The 13,659-nt window shown below is 38.8% G+C and overlaps 3 protein-coding genes across 3 annotated transcripts; 1 reads left to right on the forward strand and 2 right to left on the reverse strand.

The window, feature by feature from the left end:
* Nucleotides 1-345: 345 nt before the first annotated feature.
* LOC108901684 (sterol carrier protein 2) lies at nt 346-3,920 on the reverse strand. The gene is made up of 4 exons (XM_018703248.2): nt 3,752-3,920; nt 2,636-2,726; nt 751-880; nt 346-499 (listed from the first exon to the last, which is right to left on the reverse strand). Exons 1-4 carry the CDS (start codon nt 3,772-3,774, stop codon nt 372-374), a joined length of 372 nt encoding a protein of 123 aa, XP_018558764.1. The 5' UTR covers nt 3,775-3,920; the 3' UTR covers nt 346-371.
* A 2,738-nt stretch (nt 3,921-6,658) lies between these two features.
* LOC108901685 (carnitine O-palmitoyltransferase 2, mitochondrial) lies at nt 6,659-12,007 on the forward strand. The gene is made up of 5 exons (XM_018703249.2): nt 6,659-7,183; nt 8,426-8,506; nt 8,596-8,702; nt 8,800-10,104; nt 10,939-12,007. Exons 1-5 carry the CDS (start codon nt 7,002-7,004, stop codon nt 11,265-11,267), a joined length of 2,004 nt encoding a protein of 667 aa, XP_018558765.1. The 5' UTR covers nt 6,659-7,001; the 3' UTR covers nt 11,268-12,007.
* A 192-nt stretch (nt 12,008-12,199) lies between these two features.
* On the reverse strand, nt 12,200-13,294 carry LOC108901682 (protein mago nashi homolog). The gene is made up of 3 exons (XM_018703247.2): nt 13,157-13,294; nt 12,503-12,585; nt 12,200-12,416 (listed from the first exon to the last, which is right to left on the reverse strand). The coding sequence occupies exons 1-3, from the start codon at nt 13,244-13,246 to the stop codon at nt 12,317-12,319; spliced, it is 273 nt and encodes a 90-aa protein (XP_018558763.2). The 5' UTR covers nt 13,247-13,294; the 3' UTR covers nt 12,200-12,316.
* Between the last annotated feature and the right edge of the window lie 365 nt (nt 13,295-13,659).

Consider the following 13,659-nt stretch of genomic DNA (forward strand, 5'->3'; position numbering starts at 1 on the left):
ATGGGGCAGCCCTAACACATACACTTAAGTTCAGCTGAAGCTAATTTGATTCAGCAGTATGAGGTGACAGTTTTTCATACAAAATTACCTTCTTGGTTTGTCTCACTGCTGAAACCTAACATTTGTTTTGGCTGAACTTGTGGCTTTTGTTTAATGATGGACTTGAAAAAATGTGAACCTCTCCTTCAGTAATAAACAAACACATAAATATTAATTTAGAGTCAAATAAACATAGGCATTTGTGTATTTTCATTGGTGAATTTCACATTCCAGAGACCTGAGCTGCTCCAGCAAAAACAGGTGTGGTGCGTAAAAGATGCAGGAGAGATGACCGGAGGACATCTACACACTCACTAGAATCATTATCAGTGCTACCTGGAAATGAGTCCGCTAAAATCACACCATGGGTGAATACTCACAGTCTGTGGGTTCATCTTCCCAGTCATTAAGGCCAACAAATCTGAATCTGACATGGAAATGGTGCAGTCTGCTTTCTTAGCTGCAAAGCAGGAACATAAGAGCCACATTTAAGTCAAACATAGAAACAAAAATATTTATTTTCTGGTATTTGAGGGTATGAAGGTAAAAAGAGATGTAAAAGTCTCATAAACTCATGAAGCAGACAAACAGTCTGTGCAGGCCTTGAACTTCAAACTGAATTTACACACAGTTAAATATTAACATCATTACATGCCTCTATAGGTTTCCACTGTCTTGTGAGAATGTTTTTAGGCCATTGAGTTTTCTTACCTGTATCATTGTGAACACAGCCTTTGCCATTCTTCACATCCACAAACCAAGTTGCCTCCTGTCCATTCGGGCCATCCTTCACTTTGAAGGCAAACACTCCCCCAATCTTTTTCACAAACTGCTCTCCATCCTGTTTAAAGTACACATAGATCTTTTACACACTATAAACCGGGCAGTATCTACAATACTTGTGAATTCAGTTTTCATCACCTATTTTTACAAGCTCATGGCATAATCAGTACATTTCTCAGCTAGATTCTTGTTTTTACATTGTTGTTCAGGATAGGTTAGGCTACTCAGAAATCCTGCACATAATCCTTTCAGATTTGTGTAACAATGTGTTTTCAGTACATGGTAAATATCTGTATATGAATGCATGGAGAAGAGTGTCAGTGGTTAAGGGATATAGGAACCATGTTTATGGATTATTTTCAGTCTCAGTAATGACAGAAAACAGATGGTGAAAAGGCTTCAACCCAACAGTTTCCATGTTTTAGATGATGAAAACAGCCACAGAGTCAGTCAGTTAGCTGTGGGCTACACCTGAGTCCTGCCATGCATGACAATGCATGAAATGAGAGTTATTGTGAGGCATGATCTGCTGTTAGAGAGAACATCTTTTTATGTAAGGCTAAACATATCTATGAATATTTACCTCCAGTTACCACTGAAGAAACATACAAGTAAGTTCTGATTTCTGATGCAAAATTTGCCAGTTGGGTCATTAGGGTTAATTCCTAATTCCTAATTCCTTGATTTGCAGATGTTTTATGAAGACTGAAATTAAATGTGTTTGTCAGACTTAAGGATGTACACAATGCATTTGGTGAGCAATACTCTGTGTAAACAGAATATAAACAGAAACTTTTATCACAAGAAAACTTGACAAGGCACCATTAAATCTGCAGGCTATACAGGAAAGCTGTTTTAGGCTAATGCTCTTCCTCTGGTTACTTTACTCTTTTAAGTCAGTGTTTATGGAAAACACAAGAAGTTAAGACAGTTGGGAAACTCTGCCTGATAAAATGGGATTTGACATAAGAAAAATCCACTTCCCTCTCAATTAATATGGAAATACAAAAGTGGGACAAGTAAGTCTCTCTGTAAAGCCAAGCTTCTCATCCAAAATTTTAAATCTGTTTGTCTGATCAGTTCCCTGAGATATATCACACTAAACCATGTCTCTATCCAGGCTCCAGTCGGCTTCCCTGTTGCCATTTCTCATTGCTGACAAATTTCATTCATTACATAGACAGCACTGCAGCAATGTTTGAGATGAATATGGTACGATTGGGGTCACACAGAGGTAACTGCTTAAAAACATGGACTTTTGGACAAAACCATTTGTCTGATTGAGTCAACATAAGCTTGAAATTATATTTGTGCTATGAAATGACAGTTTGGGAACTGATCCAAAAGTGCCACCATGAGGCTAAAGTTGGAGCAGTATGGCACAGCCATAAAAACACTGAATATAACTGACTAGATAAATGTATCCTTATAGGAAATGGTAAATGGTCAGCACTAATATAGCTCGTATTGACCGCTCAAACTGCCTCACACTACAAATCACATTCACACACTATATATACATACATATATATATGTATATGTATATATATATATATATATATATATATATATATACACACACACACACACAAAATGCCCTCTAATCATCCTACATTGGGGGCAATCTAGAGGAGCTGGGGATCGTACCTCCTGAGTCACACCAATTGATTCAACAAAATCTACAAGCATTCTTTTTAAAGAGGTACTGACATGTCTCATAGTTTTCACCAGTAAAATGTAAAATGTGAGAATAATATAAAGCCACAGGTCTGCAATGACAAATATTGTTTCATATTGTAAGGTATGTAATCACCTCCTGAAGCTTTTTGTTGATTTCCTGGAACACAGCATGTGCCTTGAACCCCTCCAGTCCATCACTTGCACTAGTGTTAATTGCGTGAATCCTTGACATGGTGGAGGCAAGGGGAAGAGAAATGAGAAAGTATGGTTACCGGCAAGTGAAAAAGCTGACACCACTGTGGAGAAATGTATATGTTGCCAAATATATTCATAATATATTCACAATTCCTGATCAAATATTTAAATTTATGTTTATTTGAATATAATTGTTATTGATTCTGTAACACCATATTTACTCTTTTGTGTGACTCTAACCACTGGGGCTCAATGTGTGTTCACCCCACAGACTGGTTCGCCCTTGTCAACTTCATATTGTTTTTGATATTGATATATATAACACCAACTATGAATACCATCCTCTATTCACACACTCCGGCGTGACACAGGGTCCACTCAGTTATCACTTTCAAAAAAAGAGTAAAACTGTGGCTTCTACACTGCATGTGTCACAAACGGTGTATCCAAACATCTTAACAACAACTTACAGATAAATCCACTATGTCACCATCTTTATGCACCTGTTTGCAATGGACAACAAAGTGGCAAAACACGACTGTGCTGATAGTGGTGTGTTTGTTAATGTGCAAAGGTTGGTGCATGAACAGATGATGAATAACAACCCAAAACACAGTTATACTAAAACAACGCTACAATATGTCTCGGGGAATTCATAACACTCTTCACTAATAATCAGTTCATGTGTCCATGTATCGGCTTACACCTGCCCTGTGGTATCTTATAAACCATTGTTTAAATGTTTATAGTACGTAAGTGCTTGAAAACGTAGACCAGGGGGACCTGAAGGTGCTAAAATATCACGGTTGTGCTAATTATATTGGAACCAACATCGGGGTAGCACGCTAGCTAAAGCCTTGTGGTTAAGTATCAAAGAGACAACATTATAGCGCTAAGTAACATCAGCATACTTAAACATGTTTGATATTTCGAAGTTAAGTCGTTGTAACGTTGATGTTAACCGGAATAGGGGTGACCTCAATGAATTATTTTTTAAAAAGACAATATGGCTCACATTATCACAATTTTACCGTACAAAGTTTAGCATTCTTACCGTGGTACCTGTCTTTCAGGCATTTTGATATAACGTTAGGTGAACAGACAGTGACAAAGGTTTAACAGCGCAACAGACCTACTGATTTAGGTTAGCTTGTACTTTGCCTGCTGTTTGCTAACTACACTTCCTTGTTTCTTCCTACTTTCCCGGATCTTCAGACTCGACATGTCGATGTCAGATAGCCCATGTCCTCATAACCTGACATATAATTTCCCTACATTATATTACGTAGTGAGTAACCTGTAAGCTCTCAGTTTGAAAGATTTATTATAAGGATCACAGGGCTACCGTGGTTTCACGGGTTTTAGCCCATACACTGACTACCTACATTTAATAAATACACTATACTGTAAATCACACCACAGCCATTGGTTTACACTGATTTCCAAACGAGTAAACTCCTCAGACTTCCTTGGCTTGTGTAATCCATCACAGTCATACATCACAATAAACACCAACAGCACAGATTTTTTTTTTTTTTTTTAAAGAAAAAGAAAACGATGCAGACTATGATTATTGTGGTGGATTACACCACGAGTTTCACTGATATACACACTGTGCAGAATTTAACGCCAGTAGCAGTCTGGCACTTTGGGAAAAGCAGTACAGCAAACAGTAAGAATAAAAAAAACCAAAACATGTACATTATTTCTAGTGAAGTAGCTTAAACCAGTAATTTAATTTCTATGATCATGTGAGCCAAAAAATTTGAACATAGCTTTTTTATGAAAACAAAGCTCATGCATTATAGTGTATAAGCTGCATTACCCATGGCTATATACAGCATGGTAGCCCCCCTTCAAAAATGCTGAAGTGAAAATGGGATGGTTATCTGTCTTTAGAAGTGACATGTGTAACATCACATCTGCGTGGCTATCCTGGTTTTCAGTCTAATCTTTGCAAATCCAGAGCTGATCAGCACATGTCCTATCAAATACATCTATCATTACAGACAAATAACAAATACATAAACATGAACCTGTAAATTATTACCACAATATCACTAGAATGTTTTGTGGAATCACTATAAATGATACAGTCACATTTCATGAAGGAGTAGAAGAGGATCCTCATCTTATGTTCTTCGCCTGTTTCTGCACATTTCTATTCCAAACACACACATACAGACTGATTGTTAGTGTTGATAAGGTATCCTTTAGCCTTCTAACTAAGTCTGGGCTATGGTACCTTCAATATAAACATGACAGTCACAGAGAAATGAGACAGTGTTATAGAGAGAGATTAAGTGTGTCAACATTTGCATGACAGTTTTGCTGATTACTGATCAAAGATACACTGCAGGGTGTCATACAATCAGACAGCTACATAAGAGATAATTCAAATTTGCAGAACGCTGTTGTTCCCATACTGCAGGCTATGTAAAGAGGTCAGATCAGCAAATGACACTGCATTTAATGTAGACAGCATGAGTGGAAGCAAACATCAGAAAATCTCATCAGTCTAATGGAAGTGGTGAACTATCACCCTCAATGCTTTTGTACAGCCGGGGGGGGTTCAGATAGCGACAGAGGCTGGTGTGTAGGGGAGGGCTCAAGTCCCAGGACCCAGCTCACACTGGCTTGATCACTCCCTCACCCATCACAAATGATAGGTTGAATGCTTGTTAAGTCACGGGAACCAGGCCATGTTGCCCTGCAAGTCAACTTGGTGAAGCCCAGAACAGCTGCTAATCAGGAGAACACTGCACTCTGCTGGTCAGACCACATGTTGGAAATTAATGGGTCAAGTTCTCTTTTGTCTGCACTGTGCAATAAACAATGTTCTAATCCTGCTTTTTGTTACACTGTATTCCTGAGATTTTACATTCGCTGGCCTATTGGATAATACCTGAAATCAAAATTATTATTTATATTATTGTATTATTTGTGTACGTTTTGTATTTCTTATTGTATATACTTTCTCCTATAGTGCACTGTAGTTTGTCTTTGTGGAGCACCCACAGTTTTGTTGTACTAAACTGTACAGTGACAATAAAGTCTATTGTATTCTATTATATAATTGTTACATTAATATAAACTCAACTGAGATATTTATTACATAGGGAGCTGCCTGCCTCTGTGCACACTTAATTTCTGAGGGATGATAATGTGTACTATCAGAATGGCAGTTGTTTTTTGTGGCCTATATTTTGAATCACAATGAAGTATGAGTTATAATAATATTCAGTTAAGCATGTTTTTAAAGTCTCACATGCAATAAAAAACACAAGTTTGACCTATATAATGATAGTAATGCTACACAGAAGTCAGACTGTTTACTTTGTGTAAAATATGTAAAACTTTCAACAAAAAAGAAAAAAGCAATATATGAGCTAATATTTTTTAAATTAACACATAATATTAACCTCATATAAGAATGCCTTATATTGTAATATATATATACCAAAGTTTGTAGGGAGTAGGGCATTTCACTGTTGAAGAATAAATTAGTCATTTCTCTCTAGACAAATGATGTCATGGACACTATTTATAAATTACCTTAAGCATATCTTTGGCATTTCTATTCTGCAATTTCTTGCTACTTATTTGCTGACATATGTAAATATATCTGTTGTAACCTAATATTGTATCATGTATCCTCATGACTGATTTAATGGTTGAACTTATCAGTGTTTTTTACTGCAGGCTAGTTTATTCTAGTTTGATCTACTTTTACTATTATAATATTTGAGTTGTACCACCAAAATATTTTTAATTCAAGATTGAAATTACTGCAGTGACATAGGAAACATTCATCCACGGTTCACAAATAAGAAAATACGGTATTACTGTCTGTTGTTTGTGCCCTAACAGTACTACATTCCGTGGAACTGGACTCAACTTCCCAAAGAGCCAAAGAGCTCTTAATATTTGCCCCTCTCAGAAGAAGCCAAAGTCACGTGACAAGTATTGCCGGTTAAACTTCCTGTTGTCATTTGGTCCTATACCCGCTGCTTCTTTTTGCTTCTTTCATTTCACTGTGCTTGCAGTAGGTCTGGAGTGGATTTTTTCTATGTGAACGGGCGATTACTCGATGGTTTAACACATGCTAATTGTCGTCGACTGCTTCGAAAACATAAGGAAATTTGTCAGCTAATGCTAGTTGCTAATATTCGCTAGCTGCAGTATTTACCTATGGTGACAGCTGGGACACGGACGTCTCATTAGTTAATTATTATATCCATTAGCTTCAACTATCCGGTGCGATAAAACCACATCAGGTATTCACTTTGGTAACAACGAGTACAATGGCCAGTCTGCTTTCAGTGCAATGCATTTCTTCTCTAAGAAAATCTGGAAGTGTAATTAATTTGAGGACTGTTGCACTTGGCGTCAATAAGCGAAACTACAGCAGCAAAAAAGCGTCTTCAACCGAATATTTGCATGAAAGTGTGGTTCCATCGATGCATTACCAGAAGAGTTTACCTAGGTAAGGAACTAACTATGGACTTTCTCAGGTAGTTTTTCCATATTAACCAATCACATGGTTTTAACACAACAAAAATTTGATTTAACATGTAATTAAACCACCTTGGAAAAGTCAGGTGAGTGTAGCAAGGTGTTTCAAGTTAAAGTAGGTGACTCCATTAAACTCTTATGAATGTAGGTGAAAGTGCACAATTGACTTGATGTCGATGACCACTAGGGGGCGGTGACATGTCTGCCATCTACTGACATCTACTGTACAGTATACAACAAAACTGAGTCCTGATCACTAAAATGTTAAATTATTCAAAACTGTGTGCCCATACAGTATTCCTAATCTAAAGTGTAAATTGTTTGATTTTACATATAATTAAGAACTAACAGTTTGCATAGACTACATTGAAAATACAGGCCTTTAAGTACAACCTCACTGCAAGGGAAGCGGTCACACCTATGTTTTCCAGTTGAGGTTAACCCAAATGAACAAAGTTATAAAATAACCTGTGACCACCACAGCTTCCTCAGTGTTGGCCTGGGTTGTGTCTAATACACTTTGGCTCCACATGGTAAGGAAGTGCCTGAACAAGCAAGAAACTGTGTTGTTAGACTAAAAATTGGAGAGGGTACAAGAGCATCAATAAGCTACTGAACGTGAACATGAACATTGCAGCAGTGGTTGAGAGGTACAGGAAGAGCCATACTACCAACAGAGTGTGCAGTGGTTCTCCTTAAAATGCCACACATAATTCACTATTTATGGCACCTTGCAAAGGATGTTGCATGAGGTCAGCCTCTGCAGACAGTGTGCAAGAAGAGGACCACTGATCATCAAATGACACAAAACTGCAAGGTTAAACTTTGCCAAAGAACACAAAGAGAGGCCTGATGAACACTGACAGCACAAGCTTTATGCATCAGATGAAACCAAAATAAATTCAGATGAGATCATACGGGGACAAGCTTTGAATCTTTTATGAAAAGTAAAGGCAGATGTACAGAATATTGAAAAAGTAAAAGAATGGAATCTGATTAATCAAGGTTGCACTGAATTCTGTTGCAGTTGGACCTTTCATTATAGTTACATTGGTCAAACATTTCTTCATTCTTTGGCAAAAAAGACATAAAATTGTATTAAATGGACTGGATTTTCAATTACTCAACATTGTAGTGATATTGATCAGTGGTGTAGTTACTGGACTGCTGAAAGACTGAATTGTATCTTCTGGTTATTTTGTGAATTGTTTAGGCTTCCCATACCAAAATTGGAGGATACTATCAGGAGGTATTTAGCTGCCCAGAGGCCTCTGTTGGATGATGACCAGTTCAGGTATGTTCTAGCAAGGAAATCAACCCTTTTCATTAATGGACAGTACTAACGCTTCAAGTCTTTCAAAAATCTTTTCTTTGTGTCCTCAGAGCCACAGAGAAACTTGCACAGGATTTCCAAAGCAGTGTGGGGAAACAGTTGCATGAGGAACTGATAGCCCAGGATAAAAACAATAAGCACACAAGCTACATTTCAGGTGACTGTGCCATTCTAATGATTATCAACCTGAAATTGAATCATTTCTAAAATTCACACAAGTACTAATGTATCCTCTTGAATTACTTTTATTTCAGGGCCATGGTTTGATATGTACCTGTCTGCACGTGACTCAGTGGTGCTGAACTTCAACCCCTTCATGTCCTTCAATCCTGACCCTCAGACTCAGTACAATGACCAGCTTGTACGGGCAACTAATATGGTGTGCTCAGCGGTGCGCTTCATGAAAACGCTGCGAGCTGGATTACTGGAGCCGGAGGTTTTCCATTTAAACCCGGCAAAGAGCGACACAGATGGCTTCAAAAAGTTAATCCGCTGGGTCCCATCCTCTCTGTCATGGTATGGAGCCTACATGGTGAACGCTTACCCCCTGGACATGTCTCAGTACTTTCGTCTCTTCAACTCAACTCGCATTCCCAAGCGTGGGCGAGATGAGCTCTTCACTGATGAGAAAGGGCGACATCTTCTGGTTATGAGAAAAGGCAATATCTATGCATTTGACATCGTGGACAGGGATGGGAATTTAGTGAAGCCCGCAGAGATCCAGTCCCACTTGAAATACATTTTGTCTGACCCGACACCAGCACCTGCCTTTCCTGTTGGTGTGCTGACCAGTGAGAACAGGGATGTGTGGGCTGGGCTGAGGGACAAGCTGTCAGCTGCTGGGAACGCAGAGAATTTACAGCTTGTCGACAGCGCTCTTTTCTGTCTCTGCCTGGATGATGAAAGCATGCGAGATCACATTCACATCTCCCACAACATGCTGCACGGCGACGGCTGTAACCGCTGGTACGACAAGTCCTTCAGCATCATTCTCACCAAAGACGGACAGGCGGCCATTAATTTTGAGCACTCCTGGGGCGATGGTGTAGCTGTGCTCCGCTTTCAGAATGAGATCTTCAAAGACACAACAGAGCAGCCTTTGGTACATCCAGGCTCTGCTGCTGCTGCTGTGGATTCAGCCTCCGCTGTGCACAGACTGCAGTTCAAACTGGACAGCGAGCTGGAGGCTGGTATCAAAAAAGCCAAGGAGAACTTTGATTCAGCCGTGTCAAAACTCACCATCGACGCCATGGAGTTCAAAAGGGGTGGGAAGGAACAGTTAAAGAAGAGCAAGTTGAGTCCAGATGCGATATCCCAACTGGCCTTTCAGATGGGCTTCCTGAGGCAGTACGGAGAGACAGTGGCCACATATGAATCATGTAGCACTGCAGCATTCAAGCATGGTCGCACAGAGACAATCCGACCAGCTACCATACACACCAAACAATGTTCACATGCCTTTGTTTGCCAGCCGGGACAGCACAGTGTGGAGCAGCTACGGGGCATGCTCAATGAATGCTCGAAGTATCATGGGCAGCTCACCAAGGAAGCAGCTATGGGTGTGTATAAGACATATTTACATATATTTTAATCATAATGACATGAATTATTTAGGCTGTCCCACAGATAGAGAATTGACATGTTTTACTCGCAGTCATTACACTTTAACATATTTCTCCATTCCTGATGGTGATTTTATATGCAAGTCAAGATGCTAGGCAGCCCAGGCTAACTAGGTCAGGAATGGATCCACAACTCAAGAGATATGTATGCTCTATGAGCCAAACTAATGTAGGCCTCAGTTGAGATATATCACCTGAGGCCTACACTCTTTAAGCCAGTGAGAAAAGCACAGGCAAAGCAAATACATACAATTGTTGATGTGAAATGACCTAAATCATGCTAACTTTGACTGACGACAGTGTGTCATATAGGACCCTGTCACATATAAATTTAGTAAGAAGCTAATTGAGAAAACATCATGGACACCATGAACAAGGACTGGGTCCCAAATACATAAAACCTACTAACTTGATATCATATGCACTGGTTGATATACAAGAAATCAACAGGAAATGATGACATGGACCACGCAAAAACAGTGATACTGTGACTTCAGACGCTGCCTTTATGTGTTCCTGGGGCTTTCACCACCATTCAGTATCAGTTTTTTCCAGCTGTAGGCAGCTCCTCCACCTTAGCGCATTTAAAAAGGAGTAATGCATTTCAATAACACACTCAAAAATCCAACATTTTTCTTTCTATGCACTGCTGACTGATTTTAATTTTAATTTACTATAGTTTCTTACTTTGCAGTGACTTTAAACCTGAAACTGGGACACAGCAGTGGTGTCCACTCTCATATACTCACAACTTTTTATTTCTCTCATCAGGCCAAGGTTTTGACCGACATCTCTTTGCCCTGCGATACTTGGCCAACTCAAAGGGCCAAGCTCTGCACAGCCTGTACACTGACCCCGCTTACGCGGCTATCAACCACAACATCCTCTCCACCAGCACCCTCACCAGCCCAGCCGTGAGCCTCGGTGGCTTTGCCCCCGTGGTGCCTGACGGGTTTGGCGTCGGCTATGGTGTCCATGATGACTGGATCGGCTGTAACGTGTCCAGCTACCCAGCTCGCAATGTCCATGAATTCCTGCAGTGTGTCCACAAGTCTTTAGAGGATATTTTCACAGTCCTGGAGGGAAAGCCACTCAGTTAACAACAGTGTTTGTCACAGAGAATAAAAGATACAGTGAAGGTGAAGGCAGTCATCATTCCCAGCTTCTGGTTAGTTGATAAACATTTCTGTGCAAAGATACTACAAAGATACTACAGGAGAATAAAATGAGAATCACAGTGCCTCAGTTTAATGTTATTCAGAAAATGAATGGTACTGGACACAGAGGTTGGGATATTAAAGGTATACTTTGAATTGACTTGGTCATCTACTTGTGGTGTTAACAAGTTATCATTGTATCAAAATTGATGTGAAATGAATCAGAAATTCCAATGTAACTAAAAGATAAGATTTTTTTTATCCCAGCCTTGAACTGTGGACACAACATTATGGTATATTGAAGAACTACATCACACCTCAAATAATGTAGAAATGATTATTTAAACTACTGGCCTTCCAAGTTTGTGATTGAATTGTAACAGCTAGATAGCTGTCATAACAGTATCATAGAATCATGTGACATGTTCAGTTTTTTGTTTTAGACTTACTTAAGTAACAGTGTCAGCCAAGAATCTGAGTACAGGTCACAAAATTCATGCAGGTAGTCTTAGCAGATGTAGTGCAGATGTTGTGCCTTCTATATGTGAATTTCAGTGCTGTGGTTTAAATTAATTACCTATGTCAGTAATACCTTTTATTTAATTTGTCGTCATCATTTACAGCTTTATTTGTGTGGTTGAATGTATTCTGAATAAAACTCAATTTGGTTATTTGCTAAATAATTTCATAAACGCTTTTGTTGCAAGAACATCTTCCTATTTAAAATCCCTAGTTTACTAAAATGGTAGTATACGTGATTACAGACTATACAATTATCATTGAAACCTAAGCCTTGGTGTTGATACCAGCAAAGAACACTTGTAGTAACTTAAAACAGTAACTTATAACTTAAGACAAGAATCTCAGGCAACACAGATTTTCTCACCCTTTATTTAAAATAAAAAACAGTTCCACCAAAAGCAAATGTACAAATGCGTTAGTTCAACAACAGAAACATTAGCAAAAGCAATTAAATGAGCAAAATACACATTTTAGATGGGCTTGATCTTGAAGTGTAGACCGATGAGACTGAAGACGAGACATTTCAGATCTTGCACCAGGTAGTAGAACACGCGAAGACCTTCAGGATCCCTGAAACAGTGACATTTTTAAAGTGATGCCCTTTTATCAGTAATAAATATACAGTGTCTGTTTTAACTCTTAAATATAGTACTCACTTTGACTGGTTGACATCAATCAGGGAACCTATTTTGGAAGTTGTGAATGAAATGTGTTCATCACCAATGACGATTTCCAGTTCCTGTGAATATTAGGACAAATACCAGAAAGTTACTCTGTGTGCTACAACAACATTTTTAGTTCATCAGTGCAGTTAATTTAAAACAGTGCAGTGTTGACACTGAAATCTGATCCACAGTGGAAATGCTATCAAATAACGATGTCCAATAACAAAAGGTGGGGAGCTGTATCTATATGTAGCAGTGTTTCCCCTAAAATGAATAACATTGGGACGGTGCTCTAGTCGGACAGACCGCCCTGCCAAAACACTAGTATCAAAATTTGTGACCAAGTTCAAATAGTAACAGATCATAACACGGACAGTATGAAGATACAATTTTTAGAACAAACACACTATAGGATCATAGCAAAAAACTTTTTAAAATGAGATTAGAAAACCTGAGAGTGACATAGAATATGGTGTACACCAGCACTGTTTTTTTCATTTTTTTTCCCTGAAGAAAGAAAACTCTTTCTGGGTGCAGTGGGCACTGTACAAAGGAAGCCTGTAGAACTACATACTTACTATAGCACAACTGGAAAGAAACACACAAAATAATCTGGTGGATGGTGTTAGTGATGAAATCACAAACCTGTCTGCCAACTCTGTCAGGAGGTGGCCACAATGCATCATCTTCCTTGGTGATCTCACTGTCATCAATGATCCTCTTCAGCTCCTCCATCACACTTTTGTGTACGTATGCCTGGGATGGTGCAAAGGCAACAAATGAATCAGGTTACACTTGTAACATCTAAAGCTCCTGTACATATTAATAATACAGATGTGATGTAAGAGTGGGTACAATCTCTGATAATGATTACCACAGAAATAAGACTTAAATTCTATACGGTGTTGTAACCAAGAAATAATGAATGTTTCTACTTGCCTCACCGTCATTATGAACACAGCCCTAGTCAACATACCATACTGAATGACAACATTAACGGCTAGGCTAACAAACTATTATCGAGATCACTGAATCTAGTCTGGGTATGATAACAGAATCTTTATATTCTGACAATGAATGCTACCGTAATTACCAAAGAAATCCACACAATATGAACTCCCAATGACTCAGTTTTGAATACTGTAAAC

This window comes from Lates calcarifer, unplaced genomic scaffold (assembly GCF_001640805.2).
Source record: "Lates calcarifer isolate ASB-BC8 unplaced genomic scaffold, TLL_Latcal_v3 _unitig_4658_quiver_1089, whole genome shotgun sequence".
Lineage (NCBI taxonomy): Eukaryota > Metazoa > Chordata > Actinopteri > Centropomidae > Lates > Lates calcarifer.